We start from the raw sequence: 20,505 nt of genomic DNA, 5'->3' as shown, positions 1-20,505 counted from the left end.
GGAGTAGGAGCGACATCTAGCATTAGCTATGTTTGTCTTGGCTGTCGAAAGATCGTTGTGCCTATAGATCTCACCGTTTTCCTAAACTGAACCAATCGCTCTTAAATTTTAATTTTTAAAACTTTAATTTTAGAGTATTTTGAATGTAGTTTTTCAAGCGTTAAGGATATGCATATAAAAGTTTTACCAGTAAATTATTATTTTTATTATTTATAAATTCTTTTGGTTTATAATTAGCTCTCTTAAACAACCGACGATGGAGCTACGATTATAGAACTCGATCAGATACACAAATTCGGGAATCGTTCATTAGTATATCACACTGGCGGTACGGTAGTGCTGACTACATGCAACCTCGTGCAACACACACCACGTATTATATTAGTATATTACCTAGACTATAGTTTGAAACGAAGTGTGATGAAGCTAGGTTGACTTCTCGCTGTTGATGTTCTGCACCCGGCCACCTGATGATTAATTTGATATTAGTAGTTAATTAAGAATAATATCACCTCACATGCAGAGCTAGGTGATTATTGATGTATAGGCCACATGGGGTCACCGTTCCCAGAGATGCGCGCATGCAATTAGAAGCAACATCACCGGAGTCAGCAGTGAGATCGAGCAAACTAGCTAGCAAATTACTCCCTTCATCCTTAAATATTTGACGCAGTTGACTTTTCTAAACATGTTTGACCGTTTGTCTTATTCAAAAAATTTAAGTAATTATTTTTTTATCATTTGATTAATTGTTAAATACATTTTTATATATACATATAGTTTTACATATTTCACAAAAGTGTTTTTAAATAAGAAGAATGGTCAAACATATTTAAAAAAAAGCCAACGGCGTTAAATATTTTGGGACAAAGGGAGTAGCTGAGATCGCGTGCGCGCATGTGAACCAGGATATGTGCAGGATTCATTTTTATTTTCAGACTCTTTTGAAGCGCAGGGATTCTAAAACTATAGAAATAAGAAAACAAATAGGAAAACAAAGGTTTGAATCATATAATTACTTAAAATGTGTTTCGATGGCTCAGAAAAAGATATAAATATTGAAATTATATGTTATTTCGAGTTGAGTAGTAAGAGAAAAGAGAGGTGTGGCTTTGGAATTATCATAGAAAACAAATAACACGAAGTACGTACGAGCTCATGTTTAAAATCCTTAATTTGGAATTGGAGCATAGGAATGAATCCAACGGGATTTTAATTTGCAAGCCCAAATCTTACCAACCAATAAACAACCTCTTCATAAAGAAAAAAAAGCCTAAAAATTAATTAAAATCCTTCAATTTTCCTTTGAAAATGCTTTAATACAAATAAGTCTTTATTGGGTTGAGGTGATAGATAGCCACATGTTAGTGATAAAATCACCTGCCTTTGCCTTCCAAGTAGACGACGAAAGAACCTACGCATGCGCGCCACCCAGCCACTCACTCAGCTCGCGCGCTGGAGTACAATTACTAAACAAAAACTCAAAAAGCGAGGGCGGCGTGAGCTACAAGTATACAAGGTGGGGGCATCTTCTTTCTCCCGCTCGCTTGTCTTCTCCTCCACGCGCGCGCACGCCGTCGGGCTCGTGACCGATCGATCGATCGAGAGAGAGGTCGCTCGATCAACATGGGGGAGGCGGCGGCGGTGGTGGCGGTGAACGGGGAGAGGTACGAGGCGGTGGGGGTGGACCCGTCGATGACGCTGCTCGAGTTCCTCCGCACGCGAACGCCATTCAGAGGCCCCAAGCTCGGCTGCGGCGAAGGTCGGTAAGCTCTCTTGCTAGCTGCTGCTCTCATTTTTGTCTCCTGTTTCTATTTTTTTTTCGTGTTATATATGCTACGTTTCTAGCTATTCTTCTTGTTCTTGTTCGATCGGAATTAATTAATCTTGAGCTGGAATTTAATAATAATGGTTGCAACGTCGTCCCATCCACGTACTACGGGATGTAGTTGTAGCGATCCAGTTTTTGGTTGATTTATCTTCCTTCCTAGCTAGCTTAATTTTCAACTTCCTAGTGTTTTTTCAGACGCGGCAGGAACGTACTAGTACTGTTTCATTTCATTCCGGTCGATCTAACATTGTTTAGCCTACCTGATTAATTATTATATATATCACTCTAGTTAATTACAGCATGAGAAAACTAGCAACAATCGTGTACGTGCAGCAAAATTGTTGTGACAGTTTTTTAAAAACACGAGATAACTTGCTATTGCTACTACCACAACCAATCTTGGGAGCTATACGCAGTGGATGTGAAACCATTGGACAAAAACACTTCTCCCACCTTCCCGTAATACTACTATAATAGATTTTGTGTAGATATAATATATCCTTCTGTCAAGATTCATTGTACTAGGATGTGTCATATCCACCCAAAATTACTTATACTACAGAATAAAGGTGTAATTTCATTAGACAATGAAAAATTGTCTGAGTTTACTAACAGAAAAAACTAAACTTTTAGTAGTATAAAGAGGAAAGGCGATCGAGTTTGTTCAAGTCCTCGAGAGCATTACCTTGTAAGAAATGGAAAGGTAGTACACGTACTCACAGTAGCTTACTGATGATTACGCTACCTAGCCGTCAACGCATACGTTTGTACGGATTATTGTTATTACTGTGTTGATTATTTTTTGAACCTAACAGTTTTAATTAATTAGATTAAAAAGATGGGCTCGCATAAATTATAGCTTGCTAATTAATTTGAGATTTTGGAATTAATTAAATTAACAAAGCACTAAATTATTAGGAGTTCAAATCTCTTCACATTTATTAGTTCAAAATTTGGAATTAGTAAATTTAAAACTATAAGTCATAATTTAGATTATCAGTTTGGAGCAGTTTCAGCGCACCTCTCAATCCTAGGGAATCATTCCAACCTTTCCGGCTGCAATTTGTACTTTTTTGTTTGCTTTTTGTTTATTTTATTAAGGAGTATTAGGTAGCAGAGCCTCACATGCTGACAAACATGCAAAGCATGAAGCTAGCTAGAACAATTCTGAATACTTCCAACATGTCTCGTAAACTTTGATCGATACAGATAATAATATGATCTGTGATACTGCTGGCATCCATAATTAATGCTTCTTTTAGATAATGAGAAAATGATGATGTCCTCTGAAGCTAATATAATTCATCAGTGATTGTCATGACGTGCAATTAATCAAGTAACTTTTCAGCATCAGTAATAAGTGCATTCCCAATACAATTACTTAGAGCAAGTTTAATAGTACAGCTCACTACTAGCTCCAAATCATCTATAGCCAATGTAATAACCAATTCATATAATAGTTGCTTACTGTACTATTAATACCTAGTCCTACCTGTCATACACAAATTACGTCTTAGAGTCCGTGCTGCAGCTGGCTATAAATCTGTAGCCCGCTGCTCTTATCTCTCTTCTTTATCTCTTTAAAATATGTTTATAGCTTGCTTATAGTCTGCTATTATACCTGCTCTTATAACTGTACAAAAGCATTCAGTAATAAGCTCTTAATTATTTGTTATTTTGAATCCTCTTGTAATGCGATCTTAGTATTGAGTGTATTTATCTATACACTTGAAATAATTTTAGTGGTGGTGTCTGCTTGAAATTCAACAATCTAACATGTGGGACTATAAAGTGCTCGGACGTGAATTGTTTTATACTCTCCCGTCCCAGAATATAACAACTTCTTCACCAACATTCTCTTCTCAACCAATCACAACCCTCCACCATTTAATTTTTCCATCTACCTCCACTTTTCCTCCAATCACAACACTACCTTATTTAATAATACTACAAACTTTCTTAATAACCGTGTCTAACTCTAAAAATGCTTATATTCTGGGACGGAGGGAATACTCTCTCCATCTACTATTGATAGTCATATTTCTAAATCTGAAAAGTTTATTTTTGATAGTCATTTTAATGACTTTCTCAGATTTAATGCATGACTCTCTATTCTTCTACACAAAATTGGCTACATGGGCATCGAGAAATGTAAATATTAATGAATCGCTTGTTTACGGGAAATGACTAGTAGCATGTTTAAATAGATGATAAATAGAATTACTTATTATTGGTCTGTGTGCGAAGATGAAATATGACTATCAAAACTAGATGGAGGGAGTATATTATATGCCTATTCAACTAACTATGTTAAGTTAGCTATAAACCTGTAGTAAATTTGTTGTTTTTTTTTTCATTTATCTGTTATAAATATCTGTTGCAACGCATGTGCCTTCAGCAAGTTTGAGTAAAATTAAATTACTGAGGACTTGTTTTTTTCAGGAGGATGCGGGGCGTGCGCGGTGGTGGTGTCCAAGTACGACGCCGCCGCCGACGAGGTGACGAATTTCTCGGCGAGTTCGTGCCTGACGCTGCTGGGCAGCCTCCACCACTGCGCGGTGACCACCAGCGAGGGCATCGGCAACTCCAGGGATGGCTTCCACCCCGTGCAGCGCCGCCTCGCCGGCTTCCACGCCTCCCAGTGCGGCTTCTGCACCCCGGGCATGTGCGTCTCCATCTTCTCCGCCCTCGCCAACGCCGACAGGGCGGCCTCCGCCGCGCCGCCGCCGGGGTTCTCCAGGCTCACCGCCGCCGACGCCGAGCGGGCCGTCTCCGGCAACCTCTGCCGCTGCACCGGCTACCGGCCCATCCTCGACGCCTGCAAGAGCTTCGCCGCCGACGTCGACCTAGAGGATCTGGGTCTCAACTCCTTCTGGAAGAAAGGCGAGCGCGCTGACATCACCAAGCTGCCGGCCTACTCCTGTACTGCCGATGTTGCCACCTTCCCGGAGTTCCTCAAGTCCGAGATTAGGTCATCCGGTGGTGCTCCGGCGGTGGCGGTCACCGGCGACGGCGGCTGGTTCCATCCCAGGAGCATCGAGGAGTTCCACAGGTTGTTTGAATGCAACCTGTTCGACGAAATGTCCGTGAAGATTGTGGCGTCGAACACCGGCTCCGGGGTGTACAAGGATCAGGACCTCCATGACAAGTACATCAACATCTCGCAGATTCCTGAGCTCTCGGCCATCAACAGAAGCAGCAATGGCATCGAGATCGGAGCAGCCGTGTCTATCTCCAAAGCCATCGAGATACTACGGTCAGATGGTGGAGACGCGGTGGTGTTTCGAAAGATTGCTGATCACCTGGGCAAGGTGGCCTCACCGTTCGTCCGGAACACGGCCACCATAGGAGGCAACATCATCATGGCGCAGAGGATGTCGTTCCCGTCAGACATCGCAACTGTTCTTCTCGCTGCAGGATCAACTGTCACCATCCAGCAGGTGGCTTCCAAGAGGATGTGCCTCACTCTGGAGGAATTCTTGAAGCAGCCTCCATGTGATTCCAGGACATTGCTAATCAGCATCTCCATCCCAGATTGGTGTTCATATGATGGCATCACTTTTGAGACATTTCGTGCGGCTCCTCGTCCATTTGGCAATGCTGTCTCATATGTGAATTCTGCATTCTTGGCAAGGAGTTCGTTGGATGCAGCATCAGGAAGCCATCTCATTGAGGATGTTCGCTTGGCATTCGGCGCTTTTGGGTCTGAACATGCCATCAGAGCTAGTAAGGTTGAGGAGTTCTTGAAGGGAAAATTGGTTAGTGCATCTGTGATACTTGAAGCAGTCCGGCTGCTTAAAGGAGTTGTTTCACCAGCAGAAGGCACCACACATCCTGAATACAGAGTCAGTCTAGCCGTCAGTTACCTGTTCAGGTTCCTGTCTTCCCTTGCTAATGGCTTGGATGATAAGCCTGAAAATGCTAATAATGTTCCCAATGGTTCATGTACTACTAATGGAACCACCAACGGTAGCGCTGAGTCGACGGTTGACAGCTTTGATTTGCCAATAAAATCAAGACAAGAGATGGTTTTCTCTGATGAATACAAACCAGTCGGAAAACCAATCAAGAAAGTTGGGGCAGAGCTCCAAGCTTCTGGTACATATATACTTTCCTGTTCCTTTATGTGCACAATCTTTTTTAATTTATAAGTTTTGCTTTAACTTTTCTTTTGAAATAAAGAAATTTGCTTTAACTAATTTCTTTGAACTACTGTACTCTAAAATCTTGCAACGTACCTACTATGTGTTGAGCTCCTTGGACTTTGATAGCCTGAACTTCTAAACTTGTTACTCAGGGGAGGCAGTGTATGTTGATGACATCCCTGCTCCAAAGGATTGCCTCTATGGAGCATTTATCTACAGCACACGCCCTCACGCTCACATAAAAGGTGTAAACTTTAGATCATCTTTGGCTTCACAGAAGGTTATCACAGTTATCACTGCAAAGGACATTCCGACCGGTGGAGAAAATGTTGGATCCTGCTTCCCAATGTTAGGAGATGAAGCACTTTTTGCTGATCCAGTTGCTGAATTCGCTGGTCAAAATATCGGCGTTGTGGTACTTACGACCAAACCACCTGAACTTTCTTTCGATGAGACAAAACTAGCTAGTAATATGTCAAATATTCAGATTTTTTTTATAATGCGTTTGAGCTTACCATGTCCTGATCCATTTCTATCATTCAGATTGCAGAAACACAAAAATACGCCTATATGGCAGCAAGGCAAGCTGTGATCGAATATAATACTGAAAATCTTCAGCCACCAATTCTAACAGTAGAAGACGCTGTCCAGCATAACAGCTACTTCCAAGTTCCCCCATTTTTACAACCTAAGCCAATTGGTGACTTCAACCAAGCCATGTCTGAAGCCGATCACAAGATCATAGATGGGGAGGTACGGACATTTCGTTTTCTCTTAACACGCTAAAGCTTTAATTTTGCTATTCTATATATTAATTAGAAGAACAATTTTGATTCACACTGGAATCTACTGAGCAACAGAGTTGCTCTGAATGAAACGAAATATATAGCCTCAGTTCATGACAATTCTAGGAGAAATACCTTCACCTTATTTGTTTTTTGGGCACATACAGGTGAAACTTGGATCCCAGTACTATTTCTACATGGAGACACAAACGGCTTTAGCTATCCCTGATGAAGATAACTGTATAACCGTCTACTGCTCAGCGCAAATGCCTGAGGTTACTCAAGATATTGTTGCAAGGTGCCTCGGCGTTCCATTTCATAATGTCCGTATTATCACGAGAAGAGTTGGAGGAGGTTTCGGTGGAAAGGCAATGAAAGCAACACATGTAAGAACCTGACTGACCATAGCTTTGCATTTGCAGGAAAATTATATTATTGAACTAGTGGAATTAATTTCCCGTACGTCTAGCTAGTTCCGTTGCTATAGATATACTGCAGTGCATATGCTTTTGTTTGAAAATAAAACTATATATATATTTGTAATACCACAAAATGACAAACGTTTGTGATTGAACATGTATGTAGCAGTCTTTCACCTTTCAATAGAAATATACTAGTATTTCACCACTAAAATTCAGCAATTCAGATCTCTGTTTTGATAGCAAAACAGAGAATTTTTTTCCGATCTTGATTTTGATTTATATCTGAGTATTTGAAATGAAAAACATCTAGATGTAAGTATGACCAGAAGTATTATGATTTGACAGGTTGCAACTGCTTGCGCTGTGGCAGCATTCAAGCTGCGGCGCCCAGTTCGAATGTACCTCGATCGCAAGACGGACATGATAATGGCGGGAGGGCGGCATCCGATGAAGGCCAAGTACTCCGTCGGGTTCAAGTCCGACGGCAAGATCACGGCCCTGCACCTCGATCTCAAGATCAACGCCGGGATATCACCGGAATTCAGCCCGGCGATCCCGTACGCCATTGTCGGGGCCCTGAAGAAGTACAACTGGGGCGCTCTCGCGTTCGACATCAAGGTCTGCAAGACGAACGTCTCGTCCAAGTCGGCCATGCGTGCTCCGGGCGACGCGCAGGGCTCGTTCATCGCCGAGGCCATCGTCGAGCACGTTGCGTCCACGCTCTCCGTGGCCACGAACACCATCAGGAGGAAGAACCTCCATGACTTGGAGAGCCTCAAGGTGTTCTTCGGGAACAGCACCACCGGCGAGGCCTCGACGTCGTCGTACAGCCTCGTCACCATCTTCGACAGGCTGGCCTCGACGCCGGAGTACCAGCGGAGGGCCGCCATGGTGGAGCAATTCAACGGCAGCAGCAGGTGGAAGAAGCGTGGCATTTCTTGCGTGCCGATCACCTACTCGGTGACGCTCCGGCCGTCTCCGGGGAAGGTCTCCATCTTGAACGACGGCTCCATCACCGTCGAGGTCGGCGGCGTCGAGATCGGGCAGGGCCTGTGGACCAAGGTGAAGCAGATGACCGCCTTCGCGCTGGGCCAGCTGTGCGATGACGGCGGCGAGGGCCTCCTCGACAATGTCCGTGTCATCCAGGCCGACACCCTGAGCATGATCCAGGGAGGATGGACCGCCGGGAGCACGACCTCCGAGACCAGCTGCGAGGCTGTTCGGAAGTCGTGCGCCGCGCTCGTCGAGCGGCTCAAGCCCATCAAGGAGAAGGCTGGCACCCTACCATGGAAATCCTTTATTGCGCAGGTGAGGAAGAAAAAAACATCCAAATTTTCGACTCCCTCCGTTTTGAGATTACAAGTCATTTTGACTTTGGTTAAAGGTAAAGTCAAACTGCTTCAAGTTTGTAGAAAAAAAAAGCAGTAACGTAGAAATCCTAGATTGTGCAGGTGAGGAAGAAAAAAATTTCAAAATTTTCTAGTAAACTGAAAGCATCAGTAGCTAGGCAGATCATGTTTTCTGAAAGATCACTGTTGTCAGTCTGAAGACAGCATTGTAAATTTGTCTTCACTTTCAGGCAAGCATGGCTAGTGTAAAACTGACGGAGCACGCGTACTGGACCCCTGACCCGACGTTCACTAGCTACATGAACTATGGAGCTGCCACTAGTGAGGTACACACACTACACGAACCCTGATCCAAATTACATCAGCAGGCAGCTCTGAAAATGCAATTTTAATCGGAAATCTGCATATATATGATATGAACACTGTTCTCCAGGTGGAAGTCGATGTGCTGACAGGGGCAACCACCATCCTGAGGAGCGACCTCGTGTATGACTGTGGGCAGAGCCTGAATCCTGCTGTCGACTTAGGCCAGGTCAGTCAGTCACTCAATCTTTTTTTTTAGATTTTGTTTTATTTAGATAGATGATTACATCCTGGCCTCTGCATCTGTGATACATACAGCCATAAAGTTTGAATTAAAAAAAAAACAGTGCTCCTGCTACTAATTGGAGTACCTTCAAAACATCAATTAATTACTTTCTCCGTTCCAAAGCATAATTTTTTTAAAGAAAAATGTTTCTGGGTAATTTTGGAATGGAGGTAGTGATCAGATCTCTGCATGATGTTGCAAATCATTAATCAATTGCAAGACCAATGAAATCCATGTGTAAATATATATGTATAATCTGAATGCAAGATTGTTAGCTGAATATTGTTGATTTTGGTGGTCTCCATCGGTAATCAGGTGGAAGGCGCGTTCGTGCAAGGTGTGGGCTTCTTCACGAACGAGGAGTACGCGACCAACGCCGATGGGCTGGTCATCCACGACGGCACATGGACGTACAAGATCCCCACCGTGGACACCATCCCCAAGCAGTTCAACGTCGAGCTCATCAACACCGCTCGCCATCACAGCCGCGTCCTCTCCTCAAAAGGTGACAATATAAATGCATCTTCTGCTAACCTCTTCTTCCTCCTCAATCTATTTTTCGCCGGAACGGCGGAAGGAAGCCGATCGATTTTATTAGATTTAGGAGAAAATAAAAGTATATCGTAGTACAGGGTGCCACTAACAACAAGTGATTGCAATTTCGAAACGAAATTTCGGCAATTTCGCACCCCCACAGGCAAGCACATTTCTGGCCCAGAATTTTCGGTTTTTTTTCAATTTTTTGTGAATTTGGTCAAATTTTATTTAAATTCATTCAAAATTCGTCAAATTTTCCAAAAAATTTCGGCAAAAAAGTACCGAAATTTCGGCCACCCCCGGCAAAAAAAACAATTTCGAGATTGCTAACCTGTGAACAACAAACTCTATACAAGCTATACATTCACAACTTTAACACTGAAAAATCTGAAGCTGTTTTGGCGTATGTCATGGCAGCGTCCGGTGAGCCGCCGCTGCTGCTGGCGTCGTCCGTGCACTGCGCGATGAGGGAGGCGATCAGGGCGGCGCGGAGAGAGTTCGCCGCTGTCGGCGGCGGCACCGGCGGCTCAGATCAGGTGACGTCGTTCCAGATGGACGTGCCGGCGACGATGCCGGCCGTCAAGGAGCTCTGCGGCCTCGACGTCGTGGAGAGGTATCTCGAGAGCTTTTCTGCAACCACCGCCTAGTGCTGGGAGAAAGCCGAAATGGCTTCGCATCTTGGCTGGAAGAGAATTATGCAGGACCTCAGTCCTTCGCCCACCCAGAAAGACTTCTCATCTTGAGTGACACGTGTCCGCACGAATCTTGATGTAGGGTGTGTTTGAGAAGAAGGGGATTGAGGAGGTTGAGAAGATATACAAAACGAGGTGAGCCATTAGCTCATGATTAATTAAGTATTAATTATTTTAAATTTTAAAAATGAATTAATATGATTTTTTAAAGCAACTTTTCTATAAAATTTTTTTACAAAAAACGCACTGTTTAATAGTTTAGGAAGCGTGCGTCCGGAAAACGAGGTGCTTTCTCCTCAATGTCCTCCAAAGAAACGCTGCCGTAGTCATCTTCTACCTGAGCTCAACTCAAGTGCAGAGTGCCAAACTTTCCCTTTCTCTCTTCTCTCCACTCTCCACCTCCCTTCTGTTAGGAAACGATAGGCGAACAAACGATAAAGAACAATAGATCAATCACAAAAGACACGAGATTTAACGTGGAAAACCCTCCCAAAATAGGAGAGAAAAAACCACGGGCGCCAGCCAGCAAAATATCTTCACTATATCTGAGATGAGGTTACATCACCGCACGACGGCTTACAAGAGGTATATATATAGTGGAACCCTAAAAGGGAGAAGCTGGCCTTTATTAAGTGCAAATGAATTTGGATCACAACTCAACACCTTCCTCCTCCTCGGCCAGGGAGGGAAGGTTCCACTTGCTAGAGGCGGCGAGCTCGCCAAACTTTTTCATCGTGGCGTTGTCTCTCCTCTCCACTCCACTCTCATCTCACCACCTCCTTCCTCTCTTTCTTCCTAGCCAATTTTTGGCCGGATGAACAGCAACAGCGGCGAGTTCGTCCAATCGATGGTCACAGACTAGCAACCTTGCCAGCCTCCCAAGCTAAGAGCACAAGTACTGGGTGCCGAGTTGCCGACTATACATGCTACATTGCTGCTCTTGCATCATGTTGCATCCCGTGCCGGAGATTGGGCCTCTGGCTGTGCAGAAAGGAGCCAGGGGAGGTAGGGACTGGGAAGTGGAAAGGGAGAGGAGAGAGGGATTGGGGAATTTTTCGGCACTTTGGTCTGAGGTAGAAGATGACTGTTCTCTGCTCTAAGATTCGTGCGAACAAGTGTCACTCAAGATGAGAAGTCTTTCCAAATGGGCGAAGGACCCAGGTCCTGTATAAACACCAAAAATAACGGGGCTGCTGACTTGTATGTTGATGAGTTTTTTTTTTATGTATGTTGATTACTGGAAATGATGTTTAACTATTTATTTTATTTTAAAATATCATGCAGCTATATTTATTTTGCTGTAACTTATATTTTTATATCTTTACTAAATTTTTAATAAAATGTATGGTCAAATGTTATATCTAAAGTTAAGGCGTTAGATATTTTAAGTTGAAGAGAGTATGTTTAGAAGAGAAAAGGTTTTTACTTTTGCAAGGTAAACCTGTATATGTATGGAGATAAGCAATTCTACAGTTCTTAAGGAGGTACCATGAGATACCAAAAATTTAGCGTAAAATTTGGTACCTCATGATACCTTATAATATCTAGGTACTAAGAGATACCAAATTTACAATAGAAAAAATGGTATCTCATGGTATCTCCTCAAGTACCATAAAATTGCTCGTATGGAGATAATATATGGACAGTAATGTTCTTATGGCTCGTGCAAAAAAGAGGGAAAAATATACCATTATTTCTCTACATGGGATTGGGCGATTGGCCGGACTTGAACCGGACCGAACCAGACTGAGCTCTGGGTCATCTGTGGCCGATGCTTGCCATACGGTTGGTTTACTGGTCAAGGCACCACATGTAATTGTATACTAAAGTACTCTCTCTAATCAAGATAGAAGTCTAGACCCATACTCTCTAAACCATAGACGTCTAGTTTTAATGCACACAACGAGCGACCAAATGATCGATCCAAGAAATATTCCTAAATAAAGATTGATACTAAAGCATAAAGATATAAAAGGATATATATATAAATATTGGAAACATAAAGCATATATATTAACCAAAATATCCGACTCAGAAAAGATATAAAAGTTTTTACCAAACTTCCAGAGGCACTCCTCTGAACTTTTGTCGGTTCTCGTACTTGACTTGGCTCCCGATCAAACTCCTACTCCTCTACGAAGTAGAGTTGGCTATTCCTAATACTCTAGCAACTACAGTGAACAAAGTGGAGCTTCTACTCCGAGTTAGAGTAGTGGTGTGCTCGGCCTTGAAGTGATTGGGGGAGGGAAAGTTTGGTCTGCCGGCCAGTGTCCTCCGCTGGGTCGGTTGGCCTTTCCAATATCTGAGATCATGTCCTAAAGTCGGTGTTACAACTTGTATTCCCCACTAACATCGGTTGGACCAACGGTCGTGGATGGGGCCAACTAACCGGCCTAAGAGAGTGGTATGTCAGATGTGTATTAAATCAAAAGGAGTGTGTAATCTAGGAATTACCCCTCTGAATTATCGTGGTCGACTGAATTACCCCTTTGAACCCGAAAACCATACGTCGCTTACCCTAAACTTTCAATTATGGACGATTCACTCCCCTCAACCCAATCCAAATCAGTTTTGTCCCACGTGGCATACGCGTGGCAATCCAGTCAGCATTTTATTTTTAAAAATGGTGGGACCCACGTGTCATAACCCCTCTTCCTCTCATCCTCTCTTCCACATTATCAGTGGGCGGCAGCGTGCACAGCGCGACGTGGGGACGGACAATGGGCAGTAGCGCGCGTGGCAGCGTGCATGGAGGTGGAGGGGATGGGGGAGGGCAAGCGGAGGTGGATGGGGAAGGCAGTGGGCACGCGGTGGCGCTCGTGGACGGGCAGGAGGTCGTGCGCGGTAAGGTGGAGAGGATGGGGGAGGGCGGAGGTCGATGGGGAAGGGGAGGGGCGGTGGGCGGCAGTGCCCGTGGATAGGCGGGCGGGCGACGCGGACGGCGACACGCCGGGATGTGGAGGGGATGGGGAGGGAGAGGGGGAGTGGAGGTGGATGGAGAAGGGAAGAGATGGAAGTGGAAGGGGATGTCGGCGCACGGCGGCGGCCGTGGCGGGCGAGGCAGGGGCGTGGCCGCCTGTCCCCGCGCTGACCGCCCCCGTGCGCTGCCGCTTGTCCATTGCTCGTTCCAGCGTTGCCGTGCACGCCTTTTGCCCAACTGCCCGAGAGAGAGATAAAGAGAGAGAGAGAGGGGGGGGAGGGAGGAAGAGGGGAAGAGGAGGTACAGGACCATGCTGACGCCCGGTCGGCCTCCATCTCCGTCGCCGACCGCCCGATCCGCCTCCACCGCCGGCCACCAAGCTCCTCTCCCCATCTCTCTCATCCTTCTCTCCTCACGGTGTGGAGAGGCCCTCCCTTCGCGGGCGGCAAGGTGCTGGACGCCGCCGCCTCCAGCATCCTCCTCAGCGCCGTCCCGCGATGACGCCAGCCGCCCGAGTTCTCTCCGCCTCCGCCTCCACCACCCGCCACCTGAGTTCTCTCCGCCTCCACCGTTGGTTGCCCGAGCTCTGCTTCCGCTGCCAGCCACCCGAGCGAGCGAGAAAGAGAGAGAGAGAGAGAGAGAGAGAGCAGAGGGATTGGGTAGGGGAGAGGAATGACAGGTGTGTCCAAGAGTTTTTTTAATTCTTTTTGCTGACTGAATTGCCACGTTGGTGCCACGTGTGCAAGCTCAAGTCGAAAACAGCTCAAAACAGTCCTTAGGAGGGTTATTTGCCCGATTTGTATAGTTGGGGGGGGGGGGGGTTGAAGGATGCCTGGTTTTACGGTTTAAGGGGGGTAATTCAATCGACCGTGATAGTTCGGGGGGTAATTCGTACTTTTTCTGTGGAACCTAGGTGTGAGCTAGAGAGAGGCAAGAGGAGTGGGACCCACTTGTTAGAGAGAGCATCACATCGAACCTATTCCACATTGTAGAGAGAATACAGCTAACAGTTAATTTACATTTTCTTTAAAGTGAAAATCACCTGATATAAAATGTTTTGGACCTTCGGCATCACATAGAGTTGTACATTGATCTACTGGAGATTACATGCAGCAAAGAGCCGGGGCCTTTCTTCACCGCCACACCAGTGACGGCATGGTGAGGCCATCTTGGCCGCGTGAGCGTTCTGTGCGCGATCTGGTTCCAATTTTCCTTTTTTGGGTCAGTTTAGTGCATCTGTCCTTTTTTCCTGTTTTGGGTGATTCTTGGTGGGGTCACAATTAACATTCTTGCCCCATGTGCATATGATACACGATTGAGCCAAGGTTGCCAATTTTTGGTCCATGAGACGTGTGATTTTTTTTCTGTTCTGACAAAATCAGTCTAATTTTTCATGGGCTTGGCCCAATTATCATACGGGCCTCACATCCAACACATATTGTTTTGTGTTTTGTTTTCCTTAATTTTATTTTAATTCGTTTCAAATGTATAGAAAAAATTTATATGTATAAAGTTTCTAGTTTATACGTATAAAGTTTATATGTATAAACTTTCATGCATTTAAAGTTCTATGTATTTTTTTCCCAGGTTAACATGTTAAATTTATTTCAATTTAAGCAACACGTTAAATTCGTTCCAAATTGATACGTAGAAAGTTTCCATAGTTGTTAAAAAAAGGGGGCTTGATGGATCTGGTTGAATCGAGCCGCTCCCCATCACCCTTATACCTCCATCGATCCATACAACAACAACATAGAATCAAGATTTTCACGCAACAAAAATCACAAAAATTTCAACCGGATATCCATCAACATTTTCACATCATAGAATCAAGCATTCATGAAAAACCAACTTCCCTCATCCCTTCTTTATGAAGTTTTGGCAATCTGTTGCTGGCATCTCTGGAGTAGGCGAAATGACTTGATCTTCAATGGTATTCAAGCAAACTTTGGCAAATGGAAGGCTGATTTCAAGGATGAGTTTACTCTGCATACGCATAGAGTAAAGGAGACATACGCATAGAGTAAAGGAGACAGGAAAACCATTGTGGTAATCATGGATTTTTTTTTGCGGGGCTATCATGGATTAATAACATATACTCCCTCTGTTTCACAATATAAGTCATTTTAGCATTTCCCATATTCATAGTGATGTTAATGAATCTAGACATATACATCTATCTAGATTCATTAATACCAATATGAATGTGGAAAATGTTAGAATGACTTACATTGTGAAACGGAGGAAGTATTAACTAGCTTGCCTTTCAGTCAGTCTTTTCTTCTTTCTTTCCCTTCTATTATATTCCCCCTGTACAGTTTCCCTTGTATATTGCCCTTTTATTTTAATATATTTGTGCAGTAGGAGCCTCTCCTGCTGTTTTAACAGTTAAAAAGGATGTGTAGTCGCTCACTGCAGAGGAGAACTTCGCTTGCTGCCATCGCTCACTGGGACGTGGAGATTGCCTCTGCTACTGCCCCATGCGCGAGAGCCATCGCCGTCGTGGGATCCACCGCCGCCGGATCCACCCAATCCACCCGCAGGGGTCGCTGTTGGCGCATTAGGTGGATCCAAGCGCGGGAGCCACTGCCATGGCATCCTGTGGATCCGCCCATAGCCACTACCAACGGATTCACCTGTGGGAGCCACCATCGTCGCAGCCGGCAAAGCTGCCTATAGGAGCTGCCACCGTCGAGGAGGAGGATTCCATGATGCCGTAGCGGCGGAGAGGGGTTACGTTGGTGGTGGTGGTGGAGAGAGAGAGAGGAGATGGAGGGGGTGGGAGAGAGGAGGAGAGAGGGCAATGAAGATAAGGATGAGTGGAGAGAGAATATAAACGTTGCACATGTGGGACGAGGGAGATGCTCGAGCTCAGAGGTTTATTTCTTCCACCCCGCTTAGCTCAGCTCTATCTTCTCGACATGTGTCGGTTTAATAAAAACCGGCACCATGTAGGTGCTGGTCAAATTGAGAAAACATGCGCCAGAAATATATGTGCTACTATTTTTTTAATAAATTGACACTTATAAAGTGTTATATATGTGGATTTTTAATTTTGGAGTCTCTAAAGGGTTAGGAGGATGGGGAAAAGCTCATTTGCGCCGGTTTTAGATTAATCAACACCTATAGGTGTTCTCTATTACATTTTCTATAGTAGTGTTAATATGTCTTTAATAAATATGTAAAACAATCGTCTTTTGATGTAGTAGTGTTAATATGTATTTAATAAATATGTAAAGCAACCGTCTTTGCAGGATGAAGAGAAAATAAATAGGGCATATAAACAGCGAAGACAGACCAAGGCAAAAGAAAGTGGGGCCTATCCAGCCACCTATACCTACCTTTAAGAGAGAGGAACGGGTTGAGGAAGAAACATATGATAACATTGAAGTCACTACTAATTACTTATATATACAAAAATATATAGAATAAATACAGCTAGCACTTGATTTATATATTTTTTTTAAAAAAAGGAGAATCACTTGATATACAGCGTATGAAACCTGTCTCGCTGCACAGTTGTACACTCTCCTGGAGAATGCATGCAGCAGCAAGATAGCTAGGGTCGCTGTCCCTATCTTCAGAGATGGATTTTTGGACGTCCTCTTTGTTTATTAGTACCCCTCCGTAAAAAAAAAAATCCAATCCTACATACTAACCTAGAAATGTTTGTGTGTGTCCAGATTTATTGCTAAGATTGAACTTTTTTTAACAGAGTAGTACGTCCCACCTAAATAATCAACAAAATATTATTTTAAAAAAATAAGAAAAATAGATTAATATAAAAATATCACATCACGAATATAAAAATTTAAATTCGACATAAAAACAACGAATGTAAATGTGAATTGAGATTTTAGTTTAATTTATTCTTTTTGCTATGGTTTATAGGAGTTGTATTTGCCCCTGCATGTTTGTAAAGTAATCACTACTGGTGAAACCCTTATCTCTCCCTTTATATATTTATCTTATATTAGTCTATCTTATATTTTTATAAATTTTCTAATAACTATTAATGTGATATGGAAGAAATTAATGGTGTCCAAAAATGCATCTCTGAAGATAGGGGATACAGCTAGGACAGGTGTACACTCTCCTGGAGAAAGCAAGCAGAAAGGGTCGATCGCTTTCACACCATGCGGCTATAAATATCACTCTATCTGCAGACTGCAGCAGGCAACAACAAAGCATCATCACTGTCGCTGTCATCAATCATTGTCACTTACTACTTTTGTCTTCGTCTCCACCAAAGTCTCCTCCCTTTCCTCCCCCCTCTCGATTTCTTCCTCTCCCAAATCGATTTCCAAGCCCTAGCACTACACTCACTCACCTACCCCGAGACATGGCTGAGTTGCCGCCGGTGCAGATCGTCGCAGCCAAGGACGACGTCCCGCCGCCGTACCTGACCGACAACGTCGTCCACAACCTGCTGCTCTGCCTGGCGCCGGAGCCGGCATACCTCGCCGTGGCGACGGCCGTGTCCACCAAGTGGCGGAGCGTCGTCCACAGCGAGGCCTGCTTCGGCCGCCGCTTCCGCCTGGACTACGACGGGCCGACGCCGCTGCTCGGCTTCTTCTCCAACAACGCCGCGGGGCCGTTCTTCACCGCCACCGGCGCCGGCGTGGTGGGCCTGGCGCCGCCGGAGGAGGCCGTCTCGGCCGGCGACGGCAGCGTGCAGCACATCTACGACGCGCGCCACGGCCGCGTCCTGATGGACGGACGGGAGGACAAGGAGCTCCTCGTCTGGGACCCTCTGTCCCGCCGCAAGGACTTCATCCCCATGCCGCCCGGCTACTTCGTCGGAGAGGGCTACGGCGGCGGCGCGTTGATCTGCGAAGCCGACCACGACGCCGGCGACGACTGCCATAACGCGCCGTACCGCGTCGTATTCGTGTACTGCGGCTCGGATCGGCCCCCCACCACCATGGCTAGCGTGTACAGCTCCAGGACCAACACCTGGGGCCCCGTGGCCACCATGGATGCTCGCGTCACTTTCGAGCTCAAGCAACCCGCTGTGCTCGACTATACCGTCTACTGGTTGGTAAATGGGAGGACCCAAATCATTGAGTTCGAGTTCGATACCAACAGCCTAGCACTATTCAGAACACCGGTGGATCTCCCGGACTTCGTCGTCTTCCCCATGGAAGACGGGCGGCTAGGCTACACTGGTATGATGGGCCCAATCGTCAGGGTTTTCGCCATCGAAGATATCTATGAAGACGGTGATGCCACCTGGACAAAAGTTACTACTCTTCATCTAGATGCTATGCGGCCAAGCCAGTCATATCAGCAAGTTCTTGATTCGGACACAGACTCTGACTCCGATGATGAGGAGGAGGTTGTATTATTGTTGGCACATCAGTTTGGTCCCAAGGCGAAGAAGGATAGCAAAATCATTCCCTCGCACCCGCCAACTATTAAGAGCGATAACGACGAATATAACCATGTCGTGATCAGGCCAAGAGTTATCGGGTTCATAGAGGATCCTAACTCAATCTTAGTTCGAACTGAGCTAGGTGTATTCATGGTTGATATTGAATCAAACGAATACGAGCAGTTATCTCAGAGAATCTACTTCACCACTGTCTACCCTTACGAGAGCTTCTACACCACAGGTATAAATCTGTCATATCTATTTTCTTTAACAAAACAACAATATTTTAGTTTTGCCTACCGTTTAATTAAATTACTTATCAACACATTTAGGAAAAAAAGTCCTTCTTATTAGAAAAAATCAGTGTTAGTATACAGATTTATCTTCCACACTGCGGTTTCTTAGCATTTGGGTTTGCTGTAAACTTAGTGCAACAATAATATAGCTAGCTAGCTAGGGGCAAACATTTTGAAAAAAAAGTTTAAGTCTCTATATTATAGGGTTAGACTCCTAAAAATGTTTCTTTTGGATAAAGTAAATGCAAAATTGTGTTTTTGCTCGGGCAGCAAGTGCAAATTTATAGAGTGTATTGCATTATTATACTAAAAAATGGCAACCCATCTAATTATTTTCCATAGAATTCTGTTCATGAGTATTGCCCTCTTCATGTTGCCCATATTCTTCATATGATGATTAGACTATCTCATTAAGTGTATAGTGCTCCGTTTATTTTGTTTTGTTGAATAAATTTGCTTGTTCTAATTATTTGAGGTATGGTGCAGCATATGATATATTATTGATCTGATCTGTGTTCACCAAATTTTGCATAGTCTTTCTGCATATATAGTTGCTACAGTAGGACTTCACAAACTGCATATGTGTTTCAATGCAAAGGTACATTAGATTTTCCTAAATATAATACATAATTATTTAAACAATTTGTTAGCTAGTCATCAATTCCATTTTCCTCTGTGCATTTTATGGTTGGCCACATCAGATTATACATACAATTAAGTTCATCAACTAATGTATATTTCTATTACAACGTCTTAAGTTGAGCTGATAAGCAAGACGGAATATACCTTCGAACTGAACTGCCAAGTGCATCTTGAAAATTATTCAAACACAAATTTAGTTTATTCATTAGCTTTGTTACTCAAGTGATAACTACGATAGAATTTGTGCTCTAATAGTATTCTGAATTTAACAAACTGCAGATAATTGATCTGAGTTAATTATTATTCAATTCTAGAATAGTATATATTACAATTGTATGAGTAATTAAAGATTGTGCATATATAGTTGCAACTTGCAATATGCATGATAAATTAGCTGTTCTTTTATACCCTTTTGCATCTTCTAATTATCATATATATTTAAAATATGTTGACATGGAATTTTGTTCATTTACGATCATGTGCTTATCTACATCTGAATATGATATTGACAATGTATACATTTCCTGTACTGAGATATGTTCATATCAGAATCACATCTAATGACCGGCATTTTCCTAAAAAACAGTTGCATTTTTCACAGCCCAACATATCTTTCTTGTCAATTGCATAGATCTTATATATTCGATGTTGTTACGTACATACAGTTGGCAAAGCAAATTTCAATGATCCGGTGCTGATTGATCATGAGAACAACGATGAACAAGGTTTACAACAGCTTGAACCCCTCAATGATACAATACTTCCAGATCAGGAGAACATTGGTAAAGAAGTTTACGACTTAAATCCATTATAATTTATAAGTAAACAGTAAGCTTATATGGCTTAAACAGTAAAGTTTTGCCTGTTCTTGTTTTCCCACAGGTGGAGGGATTAGTGCTTCAGGTGATGGAGACGAGCAGTAA

At 43.8% G+C, this 20,505-nt stretch overlaps 2 protein-coding genes across 2 annotated transcripts; both read left to right on the top strand.

The window, feature by feature from the left end:
* The first annotated feature begins 1,530 nt into the window (after window positions 1-1,530).
* Window positions 1,531-10,538, top strand: LOC127785645 (probable aldehyde oxidase 1). Its single transcript, XM_052313046.1, has 10 exons — window positions 1,531-1,762; window positions 4,274-5,929; window positions 6,129-6,391; window positions 6,520-6,729; window positions 6,929-7,147; window positions 7,529-8,491; window positions 8,763-8,858; window positions 8,966-9,064; window positions 9,437-9,626; window positions 10,076-10,538. Exons 1-10 carry the CDS (start codon window positions 1,627-1,629, stop codon window positions 10,303-10,305), a joined length of 4,062 nt encoding a protein of 1,353 aa, XP_052169006.1. The 5' UTR covers window positions 1,531-1,626; the 3' UTR covers window positions 10,306-10,538.
* Window positions 10,539-17,612: 7,074 nt separating this feature from the next.
* On the top strand, window positions 17,613-20,505 carry LOC127786271 (uncharacterized). The gene is made up of 3 exons (XM_052313607.1): window positions 17,613-18,885; window positions 20,248-20,364; window positions 20,465-20,505. Exons 1-3 carry the CDS (start codon window positions 17,613-17,615, stop codon window positions 20,503-20,505), a joined length of 1,431 nt encoding a protein of 476 aa, XP_052169567.1.

The sequence above is a fragment of the Oryza glaberrima genome, chromosome 10, assembly GCF_000147395.1.
Source record: "Oryza glaberrima chromosome 10, OglaRS2, whole genome shotgun sequence".
NCBI lineage: Eukaryota > Viridiplantae > Streptophyta > Magnoliopsida > Poales > Poaceae > Oryza > Oryza glaberrima.
The sequence above is the reverse complement of the archived record's forward strand: the minus strand, read 5'-3'. Positions and strand labels throughout refer to the sequence as shown.

Excerpts from the sequence above, each read along its gene's own strand:
- LOC127785645 (XM_052313046.1), top strand. The coding sequence starts at position 1,627 with ATGGGGGAGGCGGCGGCGGTGGTGGCGGTGAACGGGGAGAGGTACGAG. Across the intron at positions 5,930-6,128 it reads GGCAGAGCTCCAAGCTTCTG|GGGAGGCAGTGTATGTTGAT; the intron begins GTACATATATAC and ends CTTGTTACTCAG. Across the intron at positions 6,730-6,928 it reads ACAAGATCATAGATGGGGAG|GTGAAACTTGGATCCCAGTA; the intron begins GTACGGACATTT and ends GGGCACATACAG.
- LOC127786271 (XM_052313607.1), top strand. The coding sequence starts at position 17,613 with ATGGCTGAGTTGCCGCCGGTGCAGATCGTCGCAGCCAAGGACGACGTC. Across the intron at positions 18,886-20,247 it reads CGAGAGCTTCTACACCACAG|TTGGCAAAGCAAATTTCAAT; the intron begins GTATAAATCTGT and ends ACGTACATACAG. Across the intron at positions 20,365-20,464 it reads TCCAGATCAGGAGAACATTG|GTGGAGGGATTAGTGCTTCA; the intron begins GTAAAGAAGTTT and ends GTTTTCCCACAG.